General features: G+C 40.6%; 1 protein-coding gene across 3 annotated transcripts in view; it reads left to right on the top strand.

Moving 5' to 3' along the window:
* Positions 1-1,408: 1,408 nt before the first annotated feature.
* Positions 1,409-24,592, top strand: part of col17a1b (collagen, type XVII, alpha 1b) — a 25,735-nt gene continuing 2,551 nt past the window's right edge. Inside the window, exons 1-52 of one of the 3 annotated variants that reach the window (XM_085296632.1) lie at positions 1,409-1,810; positions 3,010-3,063; positions 5,110-5,160; positions 5,306-5,416; positions 6,528-6,827; positions 6,932-6,988; positions 7,073-7,108; positions 7,232-7,282; positions 8,332-8,478; positions 9,004-9,561; positions 10,055-10,138; positions 10,227-10,289; positions 10,381-10,536; positions 10,779-10,871; positions 10,969-11,013; positions 11,102-11,245; positions 12,685-13,197; positions 13,296-13,346; positions 13,593-13,619; positions 16,044-16,106; positions 16,202-16,306; positions 16,400-16,462; positions 17,053-17,088; positions 17,223-17,276; positions 17,373-17,408; positions 17,490-17,525; positions 17,632-17,694; positions 17,961-17,996; positions 18,173-18,244; positions 18,330-18,356; positions 18,466-18,501; positions 18,592-18,627; positions 18,714-18,794; positions 18,902-18,937; positions 19,021-19,113; positions 19,448-19,528; positions 19,783-19,833; positions 19,918-19,980; positions 20,084-20,143; positions 20,223-20,249; positions 20,384-20,443; positions 20,626-20,694; positions 20,801-20,839; positions 20,995-21,111; positions 21,180-21,299; positions 21,396-21,506; positions 21,661-21,795; positions 21,878-21,997; positions 22,155-22,334; positions 23,276-23,416; positions 23,509-23,736; positions 24,333-24,497. In XM_085296632.1, the coding sequence (XP_085152758.1) occupies positions 3,021-3,063; positions 5,110-5,160; positions 5,306-5,416; positions 6,528-6,827; positions 6,932-6,988; positions 7,073-7,108; positions 7,232-7,282; positions 8,332-8,478; positions 9,004-9,561; positions 10,055-10,138; positions 10,227-10,289; positions 10,381-10,536; positions 10,779-10,871; positions 10,969-11,013; positions 11,102-11,245; positions 12,685-13,197; positions 13,296-13,346; positions 13,593-13,619; positions 16,044-16,106; positions 16,202-16,306; positions 16,400-16,462; positions 17,053-17,088; positions 17,223-17,276; positions 17,373-17,408; positions 17,490-17,525; positions 17,632-17,694; positions 17,961-17,996; positions 18,173-18,244; positions 18,330-18,356; positions 18,466-18,501; positions 18,592-18,627; positions 18,714-18,794; positions 18,902-18,937; positions 19,021-19,113; positions 19,448-19,528; positions 19,783-19,833; positions 19,918-19,980; positions 20,084-20,143; positions 20,223-20,249; positions 20,384-20,443; positions 20,626-20,694; positions 20,801-20,839; positions 20,995-21,111; positions 21,180-21,299; positions 21,396-21,506; positions 21,661-21,795; positions 21,878-21,997; positions 22,155-22,334; positions 23,276-23,416; positions 23,509-23,736; positions 24,333-24,497 (5,170 nt within the window). In that variant the 5' untranslated portion in view covers positions 1,409-1,810; positions 3,010-3,020. Of the gene's footprint in view, positions 1,811-3,009; positions 3,064-5,109; positions 5,161-5,305; positions 5,417-6,527; positions 6,828-6,931; positions 6,989-7,072; positions 7,109-7,231; positions 7,283-8,331; positions 8,479-9,003; positions 9,562-10,054; positions 10,139-10,226; positions 10,290-10,380; positions 10,537-10,778; positions 10,872-10,968; positions 11,014-11,101; positions 11,246-12,684; positions 13,198-13,295; positions 13,347-13,592; positions 13,620-16,043; positions 16,107-16,201; positions 16,307-16,399; positions 16,463-17,052; positions 17,089-17,222; positions 17,277-17,372; positions 17,409-17,489; positions 17,526-17,631; positions 17,695-17,960; positions 17,997-18,172; positions 18,245-18,329; positions 18,357-18,465; positions 18,502-18,591; positions 18,628-18,710; positions 18,795-18,901; positions 18,938-19,020; positions 19,114-19,447; positions 19,529-19,782; positions 19,834-19,917; positions 19,981-20,083; positions 20,144-20,222; positions 20,250-20,383; positions 20,444-20,625; positions 20,695-20,800; positions 20,840-20,994; positions 21,112-21,179; positions 21,300-21,395; positions 21,507-21,660; positions 21,796-21,877; positions 21,998-22,154; positions 22,335-23,275; positions 23,417-23,508; positions 23,737-24,332; positions 24,498-24,592 lie in introns of all 3 variants that reach the window. The other 2 variants (XM_085296631.1, XM_085296633.1) reach the window with 2 other exon arrangements.

Below are 24,592 nucleotides of genomic sequence, written 5' to 3'. Positions count from 1 at the left end.
TTCCTACAAGAAAATATCAAATCACTTATTTAGTTCAGCAAACTCTCCCAAAACCAAAGAACGGTGCAGGCTATAATCAGAGATGGCACTAGCTGTAGCTGTAGAATATTTGGTGCTTGAAGTATTAATTATAAAAATAAATGGCGGTTATTTTTCTGTAAGTCCGCAGAATCAAAATGTTTACGGCTCAGGAGTTTTACAAGTGAGAAGAAAACCAATAAAAATCAGGAGGAAAAAAAAAGTCCATCTTTCAGCTCTGTAAGTGCTGACTCCTTTACAAAGAGAACCAATAATACTCCTTCAGAAAACCTAATTTGTACTATTTTTCTGTCAAGAACATTTAATCATTTATGTGTACATGCCCGGTTATCCTAATAAACCCTGAACAAGATTTTTTCTTTTAATTTTTCTGCTGTGTAAGCATTGTTGAACTTCCTGTCAAATCTTTTGAAGCTGTTTCCCCCTCTCTTCAAACGAATAATAAGAGCTTATCTGGAACAGCTGTTATCCTCAACACAAACAGGAGTGTGTTTCATACAAAAAGGCTGCACAGGCCAGTCTGCTGCAGCTCCCCCCCACCATCCTGGAATCTGTTGCTTTCCCTTAAGATTTGGCATTATTCAAACTTGCACATAGATGTGAGCGGAGCAGCAGCTCCTCCTCCGTTACACTGTCCTTGGGGCCATTTCTTTTCCATCCTTTGAGCAGATTAGAGTCATACTCGCTGTGAGTCATGCAGGGTGGGTGGATGTCTGCACAGGGTGTGGTGGGTGAGGGAACCTACTGGCGCTTGCGGCTGCCAGTGTAGAAATAAAACATCTATAATTTAGCTGCAAAATTGCATAAATGTAAATGAATGGATGGAGAACTTTTATTATTATCATGCAGTTAAAAACAGCTCGTGTGTCCTCTCATTTGGTGACTGCACGTGGTGGAAGCTGTTGATTTCTTCTGAAGTCTATCAGCAGTGTCACATGAAAACTATCAGAACTCCTAATCTGAGCAGTAAACAGGAAAGGCACAAACTGATGCTGAAACAGCTGGATTTAAAAAAAAGCTGAGGAGCCTTTTACGCAAACATTGCAGTCAGTTAAAGTCACCCGACTCCAGCCTTGTGCTTTTAATTTTAAAACGTTGTAAAAATACTGCTTGGTTATGTAATAACAGTTGCTGAAGCCATAGGATATAGATTAAATGCTCTGTTTCTTGTTCCAAAAAATGCGCACCAGATGCGTTCCAGATGCAGCAGGATTGATTTGTAGCCCACACTAGATCAGCAGACCCCGAAATGGCTGCACTGCTATCCAACAGCAGGAAAGAGAAGGTGGTGGTGGGGGGGAAAAAAATCCTACCTCCCATATCAACCCCTTCCCACCTCCTCTCAAAACTTTACCAGTTTCGAAAAGTAAGGCTAAAGCGCTGAGCAGTAGCAGCAGCAGGAGGAGTTCATCACTTTTCCTTTTCACTGTCGAGTATCTGTGCCTGTTAGGCTGAGTCTGACAACTTAATTGGTTCCCTCGGGCGCTCTTTTCTTCTTCTTCTTCTTCTTCTTCTTCAAATTCAGCTTTTCGTGCCGTCTGCCACACCTGCCTGCAAAGCTGATGGGCGCGGCTGGGACCGGTGCCAAAATCTCTGTTTTTACTTGCCTGGGAAAGTTGAGCGAAAAGACACAATAGGATCGAGGACTTTAAGAACATCCCCGCACGACGCGTCAGCTTCACATAAACACATTGTTCCTCCGGTGGTGGATCAGTCGCTCCATCCTGGGAGAAATCCGTATTTGATCGGTACTTGTTGGAAGTGGCTGAAGGTATGGATTTCTTTTTGTTTTGTTTTGTTACAATGCAGTGCTCTGAAATAACTTGGAGACTTTAAAGGGGGTGGGGGGAGAAGGGGAAAGTTGTTTAAGGTGGATGTTGCGGATGTTTCTTCCCACCTGGCTGCTGCATCTCTGCACTAACTGCGCTCTGGGAGTTTGCTGATGGGCTGTCAATCTTTTTTTGGGTGTTTATAGGTTGGAATTGTTATAGTCTTCAAAGTTCTCCGCACATACTTCTTGGCTTGTATGTACAATCCATTGGAGGGGTTTTTTGGGGATCATTTTTCGGTTATAGTGATCTCAGGATAGTTTTACACATTCTCCTTTTGCTGTGCTATTTAGATCCGTCTAAATATACCAGTGGCTCCGGCCTTTCTGGAGCATCACGCTTTAACTGACATGTGCCTATATTTGCTGCTCAGATCAGTTACAGCCTATGATAAGTAACTGGTTTTTTTTTTTTTTTTACAAGCTTCAAGCTAAAAGGATAACAAGGAGTGGATTTATTGGGAGAAATATCTTCACTATTAACTTTTCTCACAGCAGTAAAAACAGCATAAATGTGTTACTGGGCACAGGTAGAAGCTGTGGTTTCAGCACCACGTGGTACAGGAGAAAAGTAACAAAAAGGGCATCTTATGAAGTTTCTCTGCATTGCTGTTTCTAAATAACCTGAGTGTAGATGAAGCACATGCAGTTAAATGCCCTTAATTGGCTGGCAGGGTGTGGTGAGAGGATGGTCTTTCAGAGCTGAGCGGTGATCCACCAGACTCCTTTGTTCCTTTGTGAGTTTGCTCGTCAAAGAAACAAAAGTAAATAGAAAGTCTGCTGAAAGCTATAGATGATGCTTTTCTGTGGTGTCCTCTGTTCACATATAGGTAAATGTGTGCTCTTGTTGCATATGTTCTGCCTGTCTGCTGTTAGTGGAAGGGGAAACCATATGGTGGTTTTAAAAAATACAATCAGGAAGACTGGTGTGATGACATTTTGTGTTTCAGCTGGGATGAAGTATCAAATACATGCAGTAAACAAGCAGCCTGATCTTTAACCCAGATCATTCCTGGGAGAACAATTTTGTCTTTTTTTTTCATTAGATGTTAGCTAAAATACTATCTAACCACAGTTAAGAAATAAGCAGACGGCTCTGAATATACATGACTGTGGTCAACATTTTATCATCATCTCACCAGATTAAAATGGGATGGACGAGTTAACAAGGCAGATGGACTTCTCAGAAGAAAAGGGTGAGATTTCTGGATTTCCTCCGAAGTTTTTGGAATGGCAGTACAGATAGACAAAGCCACCATTAAATCCCAAAATAAAGGCTTGATTCACCCAAAATAGACACACATTAAACAAAAACTAACTGCCACAGACAGTTTTTGTTCTATTTGAATTGGATTTCATTCAGAATCTCAGCGTCCCATTTTCACAGACCTCATAAAGTGATTTCTTATTTGAGGGTTTAAAGACAGATTGGTGTAGAGGCTCAAAAATACTTTGTTGCTACACGGTTTTAAATAGCGTCCTCCTTTCCTTGGTGGTGGTTTTGTCTCTCTCTCTCTCTGGGGGGTCTTATTATCACTAACATCACTGCATGCCTTCACTGGTCTCACTTTCCATTGCTCATCACAGTGTAAGTCATCCTCTGGGTTTCCCTTCAGTAGTCATAGCTAAATGTTAAAGCAGAGCTCATCGCGGCCTAACAGCTTCTGACACAGGGCGGAGAGGTCAAGCAGGCCCGGATCATAAGTTTGACCATTGCCGAGAGAATCAGACACGCTGTCCTCTTGTTTTATTGATCACTTTTAAAGCAAATCTGCTGAACTTTATTTATTTAACACATTTCATAACCAGTGGTTAGAATGTGTTCGAGGCTTTGCCAGAGTCGAGGAGCATCGGCAGCAGGAGCATAACAGGCCTAAAACAGACATAAACCCCTAAAAGGGAAGGAAAGCAGGAGGGAAGAGGAGGAGATGAAAGGAGGAAGACACGAACGAGAAGCCAGCATGAAATTAAAGGAATTTTTATAATCTATAGCTGATGCCAGCAAAACTCAACAGGCTGCTGCAGGAGAACAACTTGCCTCCTGCTGGAACAGGGGTGTTATTAACATCAAATTTATCTGCACCCATAATTTATGCAATCTTTATTTAATGTTCTTGTAATTCATGCCTACATATATGATGAGCATGAAGGCTCAGGCTGACCTGAGGACAAAGTCTTTGATTACAGTCAGAACTTGTCAGAAAGTGTGAATCCAAGTTGGGACTGAAAATTCATAAAGAAAACGCGGTCACAGGGCGTAGGGTCCGGCTCGTTCCTGGAGGTGATTTAGTTGTTATTCTCCTGTTGCGCATTGTGATAGCAATCACAGGGTCAGCAATCTGCAAATTAAGACCTCAAGATGCTTGTGAAATTTTTGGTAGGGGCGTTTTTGTCAGTAAGAATCAAAACATTGAAAAACTTGACATGTCAGATGTCCTCATTTGATACTTTAGCTTTATTTAAACGCAAGACTTGAGTTTGATTTGATTTTACGGGAAACCACCCAACCCGATGACCTTAACCTGGCACTTGGTTGTTTTAGAACCAGGTAATTGCAAGTCACCTGTTATTAAAGGCTTCAAGGTTGCAACTAGAACTTTAATAGTGTTTAATAGATCAGTTAATACTCTATTAAAAAACTATGAGGCACTATTAAGACTAGCATTTTGCATTTTTAGATGGTTGTCAAAATCATTAATAGTCAGAGTGAAGTTTTCATTTGTATGCCTGTTAATGTTCGTAAGCAATCACATCAATTCACTATGGTTAGAAATTGTTCATTTCATTAAATTTCATTAAATTTAAAAAACAGTTGTAGGAGGACATCGACCAACCTTGCTCTCCAAAAATTGTTATTAATGTGCTATAACAGTTTTGTAATCCTCTCTCCTAACCCCTAGTCTTTAGTTATAGTATAAAAACAATAACAATAACAATAAGTGTCAAGATGAGTCTACACACAATAACATGTTATTTCTGTTTATTTGTTTATTCTTTTCATATTTATTTTTATTCTGATCATTTCTGTTATTTTTCTGTTGTTATGTGATCTGTTTTCTGTTATTCCATTATGTCATCCTGTCTATTACATAAAAAACAGATAATATACTGGCAAAAAAAGTACATTTTCAGTTTTTTTACAACAAAAAAAAGTGTAGTTTGCTGTAATAACTCTCAGTGTTATACCTATATGGAATCAAATACTGTGTGCACAGTAGTAATTATTGTTTCCTTTTCATCAGTTGTCACAGAAACCATAACCTCCACAACCAGACTGACATCTCTCCCACCAAGTGAGTCTCTTTGGTCTAGCCATGTTTGCCTTAATTGTTGTCAGCAAACTAAAAACAAAAAAAGAAATAAGAGTAATTATAGTTCTAAAGGAAGTTCCCGATGAGTAACTGCTTCTTGTGTTTTGCTGTGTGTCTTCGTTGCTAGAGGGAACCAGCGGATCAAATCACAGGAATATGTCCAGCAGTGCTGGAGGGCTGGGCTTGGAGAAGAATGTCTTAACCCAGAACAGCAGCAGTGGAACTTACTTTTCTTCATGTGAGAGCAACTTTCCACTTAAAATGAGGAAGCTGCAGTTTTGTTTTGAGATGCTGAATGTCACATTTTTAACCCGAATTACAAAAGACAGATTCTAGTTTTTTGCATCCAGGCAGGAATATTTTATTTCTTGAAAGTAGCTCTGACGTCATTATTGATGCACTAAGATACAGCGGAGAGCATTACTATTAAAGGAGGCTGAGGTGGAGCTGGTTTACTGAAACGTTATTTTTCGGGTGCCAGAGGGAAACGGTTACTGTATTTAACTTTTAGCTCCAATCTCAGTAAAGATACTTACTTAGATGTTATGGTTTCATGCTACTATATACTTCTGCTCCACAGCATGGCATAGGGAAATACTTTACTTCTTTTAGTTATTTAGCAGGTTTTTAATTAGAAATGACTATTTTTGTGCAATATTTATGGGGAACTTTTTTATTGAATTGAATGAATAAGTTAAACCAGGGTTTAATGTAAAAATGACAGATCTGGATGTTTTCACACACTAAAACAGGAGTTCCTCTTGTTGTAAAGTAACTATCAGTACTCTAATTTAGTTTCTGTACAGTTTGTGGACTGTACAGAAAAACCAAATTAAATAACTGAGCCTGTTTCAAGTGTTTCAAGTTTTGCACAACTGGTCAGCTGAACGTGTGGCAATGCGAGTGTTATCTGCAGAATCTGTATAACATTAATCATATTCTGCAGGTAAACACGTTCAGGAGTTTCAGTGGATCTGTTTTAGCTGCTAATGTACACTTGCCACAGGAAATCATTTACTTTTCTTTTTAGAAACAGCAGTTTTTATTAAATAAAAACGATTATCTTATGTAGCATCTTCTGTGGAGGTTTCTCAGGAATATTTTCCAGTAAGTGGGACTTTAAAATGGATCATCACTATATATTTTCTGTGTGCTATGTAGTATTTCCAGTATGTTCAGTTTTTCTGAGATGTGGCGGAGCAGAAGCTGTAAATACTCATGTAAAATGGCACTATCTTAAATTTACAGCTGAGAAAAGGGACTTAGTTACTACTTCCTGGTCATATTAGTCCAATCATGACTGAAGAGTTCTGTGAAATCATAAATAATTTTGGAAATCATCCTTCCAGCTTCTGTAGGTGTGAACACCGGGAGCTACAGCTCCTCCTCGGGAATCTACCTCGGCGGAGACTCCTCAGGAGGGGGTGAGGGAGGTGGGACCTACATAGATGGAGAAAGCTTTGGAATTGCCACAGGAGGAGGAGGAGGTGGAGGCAGCGGAGGCAGTTATCTCGTGAGCTCCGCGTCCAAGGTCCGGTCCAGCTCGTCGGGCGGTGCCAGGAGGACGCAGACTGCTGGCTCATCAGGAGGCCTGTCGCCAGCTTTCCGGGAGAGGAAGCACATATCCAGCCGCTCAGGGGGCTATGATGGTGAGATCCTGTTAATAAAACAGTTGGCATCAGAGAGTGAAGGAAACTGGCACAACTCAAGGGTGCTGTTTATACTCCTGCTCAACCATTGTGCTTTCTTCTAGGGAGTTCCAGTGCTAATTCCTCTCCAGAATTTACTCGCAAAGATTATGGAAACTATTGTAAGTGAAAAGGCTTATCAATGTTCTCATTGCACAATATCTCTCCTGTTTTACCCTAAACATGTGTCTCTGTTTTTCTTTCAGGCTCTGGTGCCACAAGAGGGAGAAGCGAAAGCAGAGGTATTTAATAATAGCTCTTCCCCTCATTATTTCTGCACCATCTGACTCTGAATTGTTATTTATTTATTTATTTTATTAAATGAGGATTCCATTGTCCATTGTGTGTTGTGATTTTTTTTCCAGAAAGCGAGATCAGAGTCAGATTGCAAAGTGCCTCCCCCACTCCCTGCAGATGTAAGACCTCTCAATCCATTTGCTGCTGTTATGCAAGTTCTCAGAACTTTTTCTCATTTTGTCCTGTTCCTGAGTACATTCATTCAAAGAACCACTTGCATAGTGAAAGACTTTTTACTATGGGGTGTCTCTTTTGAATCATGTGGATCAGATTTATATTACGTTCCACTTCTCACATGCGAGTCTATAAAATTCTAATTTGTAACACGTGTTGCAGTTAGTTCTCCAAAACAGAACATATACATCAGCAAAAAGAGACGAGGGGAGGTTTAAACAGTGGGGACTGTGCCTTTGTTTGCACTGTAGCCATGTGGAGAAAAGGTTATGGGGCAGAGTTTTGGTGGTAGCAACGGCACACATGACTCACTGTTTGCAGTAAGTCCCATTTTAGACCAAAACGGTGCAGAGTTAGAGCTGAACAGATGATCATCGCTCCCCCTGCTGATTGAAGTCCATAAGTGCTGTTATTTAATCCACATTTTTTAAGAGTTAGTCACTCTGTGCCACCTTTGGCCCCCTCAGCCTGCCACGGTACATCGTGTGTAGTGGTGGAGAAAGCACTTTTACTAAATATAATAAAACAAAAACAAGACCGTAACTCTCAGAAGTGGAGTGTAAGTCTCTTCTTTTGTAGGTTTTGCAGCTATTATCACTCGCAGAAATATTACAAATAAAAATACTTTCAAAACAATAAATCATGGCCACTTTTACACTGTGAGATTATTGCATGAGTACATGTTAGATATTTATATGATTGATTATACCTGTTTTATGACAAACGGAGATTAACTAATATTTTCAGAGGACACATACCCCCAACTAACCAAACTAAATGAAGAATAAATATTAAGACAAAATGTTAAATTTTCTTTAAAAAGTGTTTTTTGTGTTTGCCTCTTGCAAAATTACAGTCTTCTGTTTTTAGGATTCCTTTTAGCCATAAACTTCTAACAGTTTCTGCTGTTGAGTTTCTAGTTCAAATTCAAGATGAAACAGTATCTGAGATGTGCTGCATTGTTGCATTTGTTTGTGCGTTTGTGGTTCTGCAGGGACAGAGTTGGATGACGTGAAGAAGCTGCTGAAGGGACGCTCTAGCAGCGTCAGCCCCACTCGCTCCTCCAGTGCCTCCATCACCCTGCCTGTCCCTAAAAAGGCCAGCGTGGAGACCAAGACCATCTCAGTGGCCTCTCAGTCAGGTATACTACAGTGCTAAACCCTTTAGCGTTGGAGATTCACGTAGAAGAACATCTTGTCAAAATAGTCAGGGTTTATTAAAAAGTCATTATATATTAGAGAGGTGTCACAGGAAATCTTAATATGGAATAAAGAGGGAAAAAATAACATTAATAAAAATGTATATTAATGTGCAATAAAGTTAGTTGTCAAGTTGTGTCCAATATATAGATTTAGTCTGAATGTGGAAACAGGTTATAAGGGGTTAAACTGTTTAATAGACTCTTATATATTGGTTTTACCTTTTCTCACACACATTCATACTATGTCTTTAAGCTCTTTTTAACTGTCACACGCACACTCACACTCTGATGGATGCATCAGAGGCCAATTATGGTTCAGTATAACACAGACAGTGGGGGGCTACCGACCAAACTACAGGACAACGCACTGCCGCCTGAGCTGCACATCACAGACACAAAGTGGAGAAAAGTGAAAACTAGAGACACATTTAAAATGTTTGTCTTTGTGTCTTTTCTCTCCTGCAGTTTCAAGTTCTTTTGGCTCTGGTGTGAGATCACCTGGGTTCAACACCATTGATTTATCAGGACTGTATGATACCGGCCTGACAAATGGAAAGCTTGATAAATCAAGCCAGTATGATATCACAGACAAGTATGATACTGGCGTCAAATCAATTCAGTATGATGGTAGTCTGAAATCAGGACAGTATGATACTGGTGTGAGGTCATTACAGTATGATGGTAGTCTGAAATCAGGACAGTATGATACTGGTGTGAGATCAGTGCAGTATGATGGTAGTCTGAAATCAGGACAGTATGATACTGGTGTGAGATCAGGACAGTATGATACTGGTGTGAGATCAGTGCAGTATGACACCACTGTAAGATCAGGTCAATATGACACTCTGGACTCCACGGTGTTCCCCACTTTCTCCTGGTCCACCTCCACTCTGCCATCCTCCTCCACTACAGTCATTGCTGGCAACACCAGCAGCTACACATACCAAAGTGGGCAGGTCAGCGCCAACAACATGGCTGCAGGCTTGGCACCAGTCATCCCCACCTCTCCATCATCCCTGTCAGGTGAGACCAAATGTTCCTGGATATACATGGATATGTTGTCACTACACATGCATTTATTATGCTCCATATCTACACATGCTTACATATAAACAAACATCTGAACAAGGAAACAGGTACACTATGATAAGTCTTATATTAGAAATCAGCAGATGTCATCATGCCCATCCTGATGGTCCATAGTGTTGAATTTGAATATTATATATTCTCAGAAAAACCTTGGAAGTATTTTCCATATTTGATGCATGAGTTTTTGTGAGTTTTTGATACTTTTCCATAGTCAGTGTAATTCTTTTCCCTGAAAAAACAAAATAAATTGCACAAACTCCAGTTAAGTCTTTCTTCCCTATTCTGGCTGGTTAGCATAGTCAAGTTGTAAAACTACTCTGGGGCCATAAATGGAAATGAAGGATGCTTCCTTTCTCCACTGTGACTTTCCTCCAGTGTGAAATAATTGGTAGTTACTTAATCAAATCTCTGCATCTATATTTTCTAGTTTACGGCTTTCAGAATAACCTGGCACCCACTTCGGCCAGTGTGCTCACCACCAGTGGAGCCAACGTAAATGCTAACCTGGGAGGTAAGAAAACCTTTTTTCTATCCTCTTTTTGCCCTCATTTCAAAATTGTGTCTTTCTTACATATTCATCTATGCGTTTGTATTTACAGGATATGGTGTTCAGAAGAACGTGACCAACGGTGGCAGCGGCATCAGCACTGGAGTCTCTACGGGTAAGTCTGCAACAGTTTAAATCCCCCTGAATCTGATAAAAATAATCAAAGGCTGAACAAGATTAATTCCTGGTGGTTTGTCTTTTATCAGCCACTAGATCCCAAACTGATGACGCCTATAAGAAAGACTATAAGTTCGTGGTTTCTGAAAAAGAAAACGTTCCAGCCAAAAGGGAGACAGATATGCTCATTTTGGCAAAAGACACCGGCAAGCAGTTTACCAGCAGCGGCATTCATGTAGGAGGAGGTGAGCCTCACACTCAGCGCCACCTACTGGGCATACAAGTTCCTCAACTTTCCTTAGAGTTTTAATCGGGAATTGGTCTGACATGTATTTAATTGCACTGTTTTTTATTCGTTTTTTGGTTATAATTTAAACTCCTTTAGAAGCTGATTGTCTGTTACAGTTTGTCATTGTATGTTTTCAGTTTAGTTCCTTAAGAAAAAATAAATAAATACATAAAATGGGTGCTTTTTCTGTTTTCACAGGGTCACTGTCAGGAGACTCGATAAAGAAGGAGAAGCTTATTTCGAGCTACGGTGAAACGGCCCAACTGAAGGCAGAGACTGGCAACTCTTACTGTGAGAGCATCTTAAAAGCATCTCCAATGTGACTGATTTACAAGAAAACAACAACAATAACAAAAAAATTGGTGATGTTGGTTTATTTCTTGCACAGATGGTTCATCTGGAGTTGTAATGAAAGACAAAGCCACCTATGCAGGTAAGTTTCATCGACATAAATATTGAGGAGTTAATTGACAGTGTACTGAAAATTTAATGTTGGATTGAACTCGTCACTCTTTCTGCAGAGATTCACAGGGACAGCGGCATCTTCGGAGGCGGAGGACTATGCTGTTGTTCGGACTCCTGTTGCTCCTGGTGGAAGTGGCTGCTGGGCCTTCTCCTTCTCTCCCTGCTCTTGCTGGGACTCCTGTTTGGCCTCATTGCTCTGGGTAAGATTGAACTGTGCAGCCTTATGAGAGTCCCCCACCCCAAAGGCCACAGATAAGATAAAACCTCAGGAGTCTGAAGGGCCAGTTTCTAAAGCTGCTGTGCTGTGAAGGATCAGAGAGTGACTGTTTTTTAACCAATAAAAAGTGTTTCAGCCTTTATAGACTAGTCTCCACTATTGAGCTGAGAAACAATAAATGTAATTCTCTCCCTGGAAATATGATCTCTTAGTGCCGTCCCACCCCCATAAAGTCTGGCATTCATTCATTGTCTACAGACCAGCTCTGGAAATCGTTGCTGGATGACATCAGAGACTCGAGTTTGCTTTGCCTGTAGCACGAGAGTTGTTGTTGTGGATTTACCCTGATAAAAATGTGATGTCAAGAACCTGAAAATACATTTGCAACTTACACTGAAGCATCCACAGCCTGCTCAGAGTCTGTGAACTGATAAACGTCTGTTTTTCATCATTCAGTTCAATACATATGTTATAACTTATAGCTTAGTTATATGTTAAGTTAAATATGTTCCGAGGGGAACACAAATGAATTTACGAGTCTTCACTCTCAGTCTTAGACTGTGAAGCAACAGCAGAGTTTGAGAGGATATACACTTCATTTTTATGTCCCTTGAAAACAAAGGAAAAATAAAAATTTGACTCTGTATGTCTGGATAAATAATAGCCTTTTTATTGCTTTTAATTGTTCCAGTATTCCATATATAGTTTAGAAACTGAGGCTTAAGTGCCATATTACAGTTCATTCATTTCTTTCTAAAATCTGCATTTCCTCCTTCATCCTGGTATGAAGTTGGAGGGCTAAATAATCTGTTAAATTGTACAAGTCATCATAACTGAAGCACAAACTTCTGGGATGGTCTGTACCACCCAGAAAGCCACGTTGTAGATCATACAGCTCCACTAAAACACTTCAAATAGCACCAACACCACAAACACTGTCTAAGACCCCAGTACAGGTAGTATGGAACGGGAAACCGCCAACAGTAACCAAAAATGCTTCTTCTATCAGGCTGTAAACATACTTTAAATGTTGTATAGTTCAACAGCATCTTAACATGGAAGTCAAAGAGCACTTACATGCTTTTGGAGGCAGCCTCAAGTGGCCTCTAGGGGAACTGCAGTTTTGGGCTCTTATCCACTGGATTTTTTTTTCCTCGGGCTTGGAGGCTCCCACAAAGGGAAGCTGCAAGAATCCCGTTCTATACTTGTGCTCACATTTACTACAAATATGAGCAAGTAAATATGTTACATTTTAGATTTTTAGACCACAGCTAAAACATCATAGTACTTTCATCACGGAGTCATCTGATGTTAAGTGTTTAGTCTACAGAAGAGAAAAAGAAAGATAACACTTTATATTTGAGAAGCTGTAAATAAGAATTTTTTACTTACGGTGGAAACATCTGCCTGTCTTTTTCTCAGCTGAGGATGTGAGAAAGCTGAAGAGTCGAGTGGCGACCCTGGAAGCTGCGTCATCGGTCGCTGGCGCCCACACCAGTCGGCTGTCTTCCAATGATATCAACACTTATGTGGATGGTGGAGGTATGGGCACTGACAACACCATAGGCGTGGGTGGAGGAGGTGGAAGTTCAGGATCCAGGACACAAGTTCAGATTTCCACAAGTGATGTCAGCGCAGGTGGTAATGGCATTGGAGGGTCTACTGGTACTTCTGGTGTTGGAGCTGGTACCAGTTCCAGTGGGAGCTCCAGCAGTAGTGGAAGCAGCAGCGTCGGGAGTGCTGGTACAAGTCAAAGTGGTAGAGTTGATGCTGCTGGTACCGGTCAACGAGTTGGGGTTACCGGTTCTGCTAGTGGTGCCGGTACTGGCACTGACCTCAGGATCAGCGTGAGTGGAGGACACATAGATTCTGCTGCTCTTCAGCTGGCCATCCAGCACATGTTAAGGGCTGAAATGCAGTCGCAGGCATTCAAAGGTACCACACACACACACACACACACACACACACACACACGCACACATACATATTTACATATCATGCACTACATTCATGTAATTGTTTTCCTTTTTCAGCTACTTTAGCGTCCTCAGTACAGGGAGAGAGAGGATTGCCTGGGCCTAAAGGTAAAATATAAAAAAGTTTATATAATTACATCTAAAACTATAATGTTCTTGAGGTAATCAAAATCAGCTGCATGTCATTTAAAATTTTAAGAATGTTTATTTTCCTACTCTTTTTATGCGACCCTGGAACTAAAGGTTTAACAGCAGTATCTCTTACTGACCAAAATATTTTCTTTTTGGAGTATTTCGGGTGAAGTCCTGCTCCATTTTTCTGCTCTTATTTCTCTTGTGTTTTATTTTTTATAGGAGATCCCGGTTTCCCTGGCATCCCAGGTGAGTAACGATGACTTACATTTTCATTTATTAATCACTACAGCCCACCCAATTTGTTTTCAGGCTGATATTATCTGTGTGCTGATCTATCAGTATCAGCATTTATAACAGCAGTTACAGTTTTTTACAGACGCTAGGACACATTTCTCAATACTTAGGTCACGTTTGCAAAACTCCTCACACAGTGAGCACAACAGAAGTCTATGTGGGCTAAACTGAGGACCAGTTATCATTGTTTTGGCACAAAATGCATTCAATGACCACATCTCTCAAATTTCATGAATTATCTTCTCACTCAGACACAACAACTGCCAAAAATCTTTGTACGTACAGGACATTTTGCATGTGCTTACATACTGTTTTCAAAACTGTTAAACTTATGGCCAAAACAATAACACAATGCAAAACTTGAAAAGACAGCAAAATCCAACAGCAATATTTTATTGAAACATATTTCCAATCTAAAAATGCAGTTTAACCAGCCACAGCTGATTCTCATTGTAGATGAACATCTACACAGATGTTACTCCTTCAATTTCATTACAAAAGGAGACAACTGCTGAATAGGTTTTTTTTGTGATGTAAACATGGACCCAGCCAGAAATGGAGTAGATTAGCATTACTATTGTATGTGTATCAGTGGATGGTGTGTATACAAATTCTTGTATTTTGGGATTACTTAGTGCAAAAAAATAAAAATACATAAACAAATATTACAGTTTTTTACAGACGCTAGGACACATTTCTCAATACTTAGGTCACTTTTGCAAAACTCTTCACACAATCCTCCTAACTGACCGTCAGCTTGGCAAAACAGTTCATTTCACATTCAAAATGCACTACAACTACCAAAACACTTCATTCAGGTCTCAAATAAACTCATTCTTCCAGAACACTAGCAAAGGTTGACAGCCGACAAACACACTTTGTCACCCACAAAACAATGACCTAAAAAACACTAACAACATGTAGCATTACACAGTGTTTCCTTGTGTAAAACAAGGACACATCTCTGTTTATAATTTCAATATATGTTACTGGAATGAATCAGACATCATGCAGAATTCGTTAATATTTGTTTATGTATTTTTAGTTTTTTGCACTAAGTAATCCCAAAATACAAGAATTTGTATACACACCATCCACTGATACACATACAATAGTAATGCTAATCTACTCGGTCTCCTCCATTTGGCCACAGGTTCTCATCCACATCACATCTTATGTCATCTAGGGCAACACACCTAGGAAAGAATCTTCTGGCTGCCAGAATTGAAGGAGTTGAAAAATTGAAGGAGTAACACCTGTGTAGATGTTCATCTACAATGAGAATCAGCTGTGGCTGGTTAAACTGCATTTTTAGATTTAAAATATGTTTCAATAAAATATTGCTGTTGGATTTTGCTGTCTTTTTAAGTTTTGCATTGTATTATTGTTTTGGCCATAAGTTTAACAGTTTTGAAAACAGTATGTAAGCACATGCAAAATGTCCTGTCCGTACAAAGATTTTTGGCAGTTGTTGTGTCTGAGTGAGAAGATAATTCATGAAATTTGAGAGATGTAGTCATTGAATGCATTTTGTGCCAAAACAATGATAACTGGTCCTCAGTTTAGCCCACATAGACTTCTGTTGTGCTCACTGTGTGAGGAGTTTTGCAAACGTGACCTAAGTATTGAGAAATGTGTCCTAGCGTCTGTAAAAAACTGTAACGAATTCTGCATGATGTCTGATTCATTCCAGTAACATATATTGAAATTATAAACAGAGATGTGTCCTTGTTTTACACAAGAAAACACTGTGTAATGCTACATGTTGTTAGTGTTTTTTAGGTCATTGTTTTGTGGGTGACGAAGTGTGTTTGCCGGCTGTCAACCTTTGCTAGTGTTCTGGAAGAATGAGTTTATTTGAGACCTGAATGAAGTGTTTTGGTAGTTGTAGTGCATTTTGAATGTGAAATGAACTGTTTTGCCAAGCTGACGGTCAGTTAGGAGGATTGTGTGAAGTGTTTTGCAAAAGTGACCTAAGTATTGGGAAATGTGTCCTAGCGTCTGTAAAAAACTGTAAAACACACTTCAACCATGTTAGGACCATTAACGTTAGATACAATAGTTTGTCCACCAGAGGGCGGGTTACAATTTTCCTGTTGTCAGCGTGTTTGGCACACAACACAAGCTGATCTGAGTAGATTTGGGCAGGGTGAAAATGGATCGACAAGTGTTACAGAGATCTGTTTGTGTGTCGTGTGTCTGAAACAAAAACATTTCAGCCGAAACACTGGAAAAGTGGATTTAAAATACCTCCAAATGTCAGTGTCAGTATCAGCATTGGTATCGGATGCTAGTCATCACATTATTTTATATTTTTCTTAGAATTACTGTGTGGTATTGTGACGCCATTTTTACTCACTGTGACTGTGACTTCAGGTCCTCCAGGTGCGATGGGACATTCAGGCCCCGAAGGTCCCAAAGGACAAAAAGGAACTCAAGGTACACAAAACATTTCAAGTTAAAATTGAATTCATGATGTAGCTGCTCAGCTGAGTTAGAGCCACTGATCATCTCTGTGCTTTATGTGTGATCAGGTGAACATGGAGCTGAGGGGCCACCGGGTCTCAGAGGTCGTGAGGGCCCAGTTGGCCCGAGAGGTGAGCCAGGACCTCCAGGCTTTGGAATTAAAGGCGACAGAGGTATGGTTCATACTCAGAGCAATCAAAGACCTCGTCCAGCTTGACTCGCAAACAGTTTGTCACTACAAGATCTTTTATGTTTGGCTTCTGCAGGTGCTCATGGAGATCCTGGGGTTCCTGGGCCTGTAGGACCTATCGGCCCCCCTGGACCAAAAGGTGAGATCAGTAAAGATGGAGCTTTCAAGTTCAAGTAAACAAACAAACAAAAACATCTATGAATGCCTCCTTATTGAGCCATTTATGAGATGACAAGCATTTAATCCCTCGTGGTGTCTGTACCGTTTGCAGCAGCAGGTGGCAGTATAGAGTCAGTTTATGAATACAGCCTCAAGATGCAATTTTTCAGCTGACATTACTTATCAAAAAAAAAACAAAACAAACAAAGAATGGCCTATCATTGCTTTATTTTTATTCATACTCTCCAGAAATATGTTTTATTTGTGACTTCATGCATAATTAAACTCATATGTCTTTCCTGTTTTTCCAAATAGCGTTACCAAAACACTTAGAAAGCTTTGGTTTAGAAAACACTGGAAAAAAGTTGTTGTTTTTTTCACTACAGTTATTTATTTACTTATTCATTTATTTTACATCTGTGTCACTTTAGAGCAATTTTGATTTCTCAGTGTAATGAAAGAAAGAAAGCTCAAGCTTTCCTAAAGTGCCAATGTGAATCAAAACAGTTTTTAAATTCTTATTTTTGTCCAAATGCTGTTATAATTATTAATTGCTAATTATTCTTTCAGGTGCACAGGGGCTGTCTGGACTTTCTGGGCCACCAGGTTAGTGCATTAAATCGAATTCATCTACTTGCTTAGCGGAATTTACCACAAAATGTATTTAGCACCAGCTGAAAATAGCATCATTAGTGTTTTAACTTCATTCCTGGCCTTTAACATGAACTGCTTTGTGATAGGTCAACCAGGTCTTCAAGGTTTCCGTGGCGAATCAGGGCCTCCTGGGGCTAAAGGTGGGTTTCACACTACTCACCTGCTAAATAGTGTGAAATTCATAGTTAAATTATTTATTTTTTGATATATTATAACATCTTTTTCTTACTCTGCAGGTGATAGAGGGCTTGCTGGATTCCAGGGACTTAAAGGTTTGTTGTACATCCTGTCAGGATTTTAAAGGACCCTGTGTTGGGCTTGTTGATCAGAGTTTAATTCATTGTTTATTTCAGGTGACACTGGTGACAAAGGTCCCAGAGGTGCACAAGGTCAGCACAGCTTTGTAATTGAAACTGGATTTGTAGATGCAAAATTAGCATGTTTTAAACTCCGTTCAGTCTCTTAATTTTCTGATCGAGTTGTCTGACTTCTCAGGTGAATCCGGTTTACCAGGTCCGCCCGGGCCAGCTGGAGAAAAAGGCTCCAAAGGATCAGTGGGTGAGTCAGAGGATGTCTAACCTCGGATAGTAGATTCTAATAGATTCTCAGACACTCGGACTGTGGTACTGTGCTCGACTGCCTCCTGGTGTTTCATGTGGTTGTTTAGAACCTGCAGGAGCATGAAACAACATTCTCTGTCAAAGAGGAGTCTGCTCATAAGGCTTCCTCTGTCTGTAGCTAAGACTTGTTATTAAGTCAGCAGCATATGCGTTTATGTTTTAGATAAATTAAATATAAAATATTTTCTGCTTTTTGCCCATCAGGACTTTCTGGACAAGATGGCGCAAAGGGATCAAGAGGTGAATAACTCATCATATAAGCACTGCATTTGCACTAATTTACATATTATTTAAATAAGAATATAGAACAGATATAGGTAGAATTAATACATTTATTTCACACAAGTGTAAAATAGAATAATTAAAATAAAAATACATCAAAATAAATAAATCCTAATGCTATTCCTTGGGCCCAGGTGACCAAGGACCAGCTGGGCCTCCTGGACTCAGAGGTCCTGCTGGGCCTCCTGGGGATAATGGACTTCCAGGTAAGGTTGCTGCTCTAACACATTAGCAGATAATAAATCTGCTACATATATTCAGAAATATATTCATAATATTTTCCTTCTGTAGGAACACCTGGACTTCAAGGACCACCAGGTATGACTGTGCCATTAATACCTCTCCTGTTGTAGCATATTATTAATTCTCTGGGGGTGACACTTTTGAATGGTGACCACACTGATGATGTACTTAAATTGTATTTTAGGGATACCAGGAAATCCAGGACAACCCGGCACCAAAGGTACAGCTGCGTATGTCTGCCTGCAAGTTTTTTTTGTGCTGTTGATTATGACTTTAACACCTTAACGTGAGATCTGCATGTCTGTTTAAGGTGACACTGGTGCACCAGGACGCATCATCAATGCAGGTAACAGAACATCATGAAATGTATATTTTAACAGACTCCTGATAAAGACAAGAATTTGACATCTGATAATCACATACATTTAGCAGCTGGCTCCACTGCTGTTGGCATCCCAGGAGCACCTGGGCCTGCTGGTCCTCCTGGTCCCCCTGGGGCTCCAGGATTATCAGGTCTGACGCTTGATAGCCCAAAAAAATAGTTGGACATTCATTTCATCGCTGAATTATAGTACCAGCATTAATGTTTTGTTTTTTTTATCTTCAATTTACCTCCTCAGGTCCCATCGGCCCTGCTGGTCTGCCTGGCCAACCTGGTACGTCATTGTGGTTTTTCTTGTTCTCAACTTGAATTTTCCTTTCAGATTCAGATTAAAACCCTAAATGTTTGCCTTTTCAGGTCCTAAAGGTGACAGAGGAGAAAAGGGAGACGTGGGAGAATCAGAACTATCCTTGAGTAAGAGTGAGACGGTTTCTTCAAGCAGAACAGACAGTGAGTACTTTTGAATGAATCTATCTATCTATCTATCTATCTATCTATCTATCTATCTATCTATCTATCTATCTATCTATCTATCTATCTATCTATCTATCTATCTATCTATCTATCTATCTATCTATCTATCTATCTATCTATCTATCTATCTATCTATCTTGTATCAGAGTTTGGTGGCCAATGCTAACTTTTTTAACTGTTTTACTACCACTACAGAATCACATTTTTTACTTTAACCTGTCCCCCACTTGAGTTAGCATTACTTTGATAGTAGCCATTATTCAGTATTTGCCACTTCTCTTTAATAAACTTGTTTTTGTTTGTGCTTCAGGGCTGTTTCGTGAAAATGGAGGTTTGGCACAGTCTGGCCCACCCGGCCCACCGGGTCCACCTGGGCCTCCAGGACGTCCAGGTAGATAACACATTTTATATTTAGTAGAAGTTTCCAGCACATCTTCACATTGTTCTAAGGCGCACAGAGGAGAGGATAAAGTCTAAAGAGCCCAAAGCCCCAGGAACACTTACTGTAGTCTAGACTAGTCAATCAATACAGTTGTTCTATAACATTATAGACATAATAACAGGTAACATCTTTAAAAGTTGTGTGGGATTTGTTTGACACAATGAAAAATACCTACTGAGTCATTTGAAAATGTTTTTTATTAGGAGATTCCAGACAAGGACCTCCAGGACCACCTGGGCCCCCAGGCCAGCCAGGCAAGTTTCTGTCTCAGCGCTGTTGTCACTGCGTGTGAATCTGATCCATTCTTCATGTAAAAACTCTTATTTTGTTCTTTCTAGGTTATGGAAGACCAGGACCTAAAGGAGACAAAGGGGACTCCAGCTTTGTATCCAGCGCTGGTGGTATGATCCACAGTCATAATTCTGTTATATCTAGATTTGGGTTTTACATGTAATTAGTAGTAACAGAGCAATGCCACTGACTTCAGCACTGTTCTTCTTACAGCAGCCTTATATCCAGGACCACCAGGACCTCCTGGGCCTCCCGGGGCTAAAGGATCAACAGGTGATTAGTCTTTGTGAAGTGGTCTGATCTCTGCCTCTCTATTAGCTCTTTAACATACAATTTTTTATCTTTGTTTTAGGTCTTCAAGGGCCCAGGGGATACCAAGGTATAATTTTTATCTTTAATTTTTGTCTATATTTTGGCTTTTTTTAAAATCATGCATCCATTCATACCAAGCCTCTCTGCTTATATGCTTATATAACTTATATAACTCTTAAATAATTGACATTTGTGTCTCAGGTGAACCCGGTCAGCCAGGTGTGCCCGGCACCCCGGGAACACCAGGAACCAACGAGAGAGGTCAGGACTTCTAAATAATCACATTACAATTAAATTAAGCCATGTTTACACATGAACTTCAGAGGGGGCAATTGCACAAGCTGACACAACACAACGTCTGAATTAGAGAGCTGGCACATTAAAAAATACAGTATGCTGTATCATGTTACTTCAGATGTTTATGTATCAATTCTGACTTACAGTGTCAACATATGGTGGAGGACGTGGGCTCCCAGGACCACCGGGTCCACCAGGGCCTCAAGGACTCAAAGGTAAAGCTAACAGCACTCTTAAATCAGTGGATGAGATGCGTTATATTAGCTGTATGAACTGTGAGTTTGTCACGCAACAACAATACATTTGTTGTTTATCTTCCAGGGGACACTGGAGCTCCTGGGATTCCAGGCGCTTCAAGAGGTAGATAAAATCATGAACCATGTCCTCATTTCTGTTTACAATTATAGACAAAGTCACGAGTGTCTTCTTCTTAAAAACAGAAATAGTTCACAGTGGCTTTAAAGTCCACTTGTACTCCACAGGATTTTAACTGTCAGGTTTTTTTTCTTCCCCAGGCTCAATCTCAGTCACGTCAGGTCCTCCTGGTCCTCCAGGTCCTGCTGGCCCTCCAGGCTTGCCGGGCTCCTTTGCTTCTTCTACTGAGATGCGGCAGTACATCAGTGACTATTTAAGTAAGAGTCTTTCTAAAGGGAGATCACTTTCAGAGGGCAGAACATGGTATTGACTTGTTCCATTTCAGGTAGAGCCAGGCAATCTGCCATTCCTGGACCTCCAGGTCCACCTGGACCACCAGGACCCCCTGGAACCTACTCAGGCTCTATAGATGACATCTCTCTTCGTGTCATTGCATACCTACGACGTAAGCATTTTTTAATTATGTGAGAGAGATGAATACTTATTTCAGAGACACAGTCAGTAAACTAGAACCACCTCTAAATGTTTTGTGTAATTTCAGGTTCAGACTCAGGGTTCAGCTTGGGTGTTCAGGGTCCTCCAGGACCACCTGGTCCTCCTGGACCTGCCTCTGGATCCCTGACAGTCAGCGGTCTCATAGCTATGCTTCAGAGTGAGTACAATATATATTTTAGCTGTATCATACCCAGCTTGCATTCAGTACAGCACCTCTACAGTCTCTTCATCATCATCTATCATGCATCATTTTTTGTTTTTTAAGCTTGGATGCACCAAGCTAAACTGTGTCTTTGCTCTGATCTGTCCAGGAGATGACGTGAGGAGATATTTGACAGGACCACCAGGGCCACAAGGGCCACCAGGACCACCAGGGACATCAGTAGGACTTTCAGGCAGTTATAGAGTAGAGGAGATAGCTACATATGTCCTCAATTTCATGAACGGTTAGCAAAGATTCTTACCTAAAAACACTAAACATGGATACAGCAACTGGGCTTAAACTAATGGGTTTTATGTTATTTATAGAGAGAGGGATTGCAAGAGGTCCACCTGGGCCACGTGGTCCTCCTGGGGTTGCAGGGCCTCCTGGTCCAGCAGGGTCTGGCTTCACTACCGCTACTATTGACTATTCTGCACTAATAAAGAGTAAGAGCATTTAATTAGTGTCTGTCTCTTTTTATTAACAGACACCAACATGTTTTATCTGGATAACCAAAATAACCTGCATACAGAATGATCTGGATTCAAAGTTTCTATAAAGTTACTCACTCATCTTCTTCCTCATATCTTCAACTTTTTTTAGATTCAGATTTCCGTTCATGGATCGCATCTGCTGTGCAACAAGGCCCTCCTGGTCCTCCGGGTGTTCCAGGGCTACCCGGCCCTACTGGCCCTCAGGGCCCGCCAGGAGTCTCCACTGCTACTGTGTATGGGGCAGGAGGTCGTGGCTACAGCTTGGAAGAAATCCAGCGTTACTTGCAGGGTATGTCTAACAGAGAGAGTGACAATAGTCTTGTGTTTACGAAGCGATGTCTAACCATGAAAAATCACTTGGATACTAACTGTTTAAGGGTCGACTAAATAATTTTACACCAGTGGAAATAATTTTAAAAGTATCAGAAATGTTATCCATCCTCGAATTAAATTTCAATTAGTACTCAAAGAAATGTTATTTGTGAACAAAAATTAGAAGTTTGAGCTCCTGTCTCTTTAAGACCATTTTCGCCCGATTGGTTGCCCCTCACCAGGCTTCCGCAAACAGAATTCAGTGCTCCACCGCTTTATCTGAGGCCAAGATAAAGCCAGAGTAATGTCATCTTGGCACAGTAGTAGAAAGAAATAATTTAAAACCAAGTATTTGGCTCACCACAGTTTATTTTATGTATGCTGACCATATTATTTAGAACATCCAAATTCTATAATACATTCATATTATATATTACTGAAAAATTAGGACAGGTTTAGAGATGCAAATGAAGAAGAAGAAGAAGCGGTCTTTTGTGGGATGAGACATGCAGTTCTGGCTTATTATGAAATTCATATCAATCATATCTTTTAATCTTGAGTTTAATACAAGATTAATTTTTAATTTGTAAAATTTAATTTGGACGGTTTTTGCTTTTTTCTATTCATCTTCTTATTTAAACATGCAGTTAGTGGGGATAGGTTAATTGGTCAATCTGTGAGTGAATGTGAGTGCGAATGGTTGTCTGTGTCTCTATGTGTACACCCTGGACAGACTGGCGACCTGTCCAGGGTGTACCCCGCCTCTCGCCCTGTGACAGCTGGATAGGCTCCAGCGCCCCATGCGACCCTGGAAAGGATAAGCGGAAGTGAATGGATGGATGGATGGATGGATCTTCTTATTTAATCCAAAATCAGTTTGTGCCAGCTTTGTTCATCTTGGTCTCTATTCTCTGCCAGGTTCTGGGTTTAGAGGTCTTCCTGGCCCTCCTGGTCCTCCAGGTCCACAGGGTCCACCAGGCACTTACACTGGATCAGTTTCTTACAGTGGGAACTTCCCCAGGGAGAGCATCCGCACTGAAATTCAGCAGTATCTAACCAGTAAGCTTTGGACATCCCACACAGATACAAATATGAAAAAACATTCCCAGCAGCACAGATGAGAGCAGATATGACACATTTTCTCTCTCCAGGTGACAGTGTTCGCCGTACCATCACGGGACCTCCAGGGCCTCCCGGTCCAAGGGGTCTGAAAGGAGAGCGTGGAGAGCCAGGCTACCTCCAGACCTACGCACAGAGCCAGACCTACGCTCAGGGTGACTCTCACAACAACCCACAGATCAGACAGATTGATGTCAGCAAGCTTGCTGAGACACTGGACTACTCTAATGTCGCCATAAAAGTTACAGACTACATCAAGAGTAAGTAGATTACCAGTTACTCTACCAGTTTTTGTACCTTTGTGGCAGATGTGCTGTTAGAATTACAGTTCCTATATTGCTGGGAATTCTACATGCTAGACCTGACGTTCAATGTTTCTTAAGGCCTGTTTTTTAGCCAGTATGGTTTTTTGCATTTTTTGGCAAAAAAATGGCACCATAACAATTATATTATGATATTAGCAATAGTGCATTGGTTAATGCATCCATCTAACAAGTGTAAGATTCCTGGTTCAAGTCAGAGAGGAGACAAAAAACCCTCACAGGGTTGCATCAGGAAGGGTATTATCACAACTCTGAATTCAGATTCAGTTAGAAGAATTTGAATTAAGTCTCTGTCTCCAAATTAAGCACAACAGTGCTGCATCCATTATGAGCAGCCTCTTCTGTGAATGCTCTATGCTTGGCAAACCATTGAAAAATGGTAGCGTGTTGCATGTTAATAACACATACACAGAGCCTAATCCCAGTACGGGGACCTTGAGGATTTGAGTACTTCTCACTTAGGCCGATGAAAGACATGCAAATTAACTTATATGACTACAGTGCCTTCTTTTTTTTAAATTACTTTTCTGCAGGTCAGGGCCTGCTGCAAGGGTATTCAGGTGGGGCTTCTTTGACCACAAATGTTCGAGCTATTCAAGGCCCGCCAGGCCCGCCTGGCCCACCTGGACCACCTGGTCACAGTCGTGTTTTTGCAGCTTACGGCAATATCACAGCTGATCTCATGGACTTCTTCAGAGGTAAATATACTTATGATTTTCCACCCACTTGAACTGTCTCAACTTCTGAAGTGTTGCTAGACAGTGCAGTTTTACCTCTAACAAATCTGTTTTCT

The sequence above is a fragment of the Mchenga conophoros genome, linkage group LG13 (assembly GCF_057382185.1).
Source record: "Mchenga conophoros isolate Kocher_MC1m ecotype Shallow Benthic linkage group LG13, M_conophoros_male_GT1.1, whole genome shotgun sequence".
Classification (NCBI taxonomy): Eukaryota; Metazoa; Chordata; class Actinopteri; order Cichliformes; family Cichlidae; genus Mchenga; species Mchenga conophoros.
Note: the sequence above shows the minus strand (reverse complement) of the source record. Positions and strands in the feature narration are given on the sequence as shown.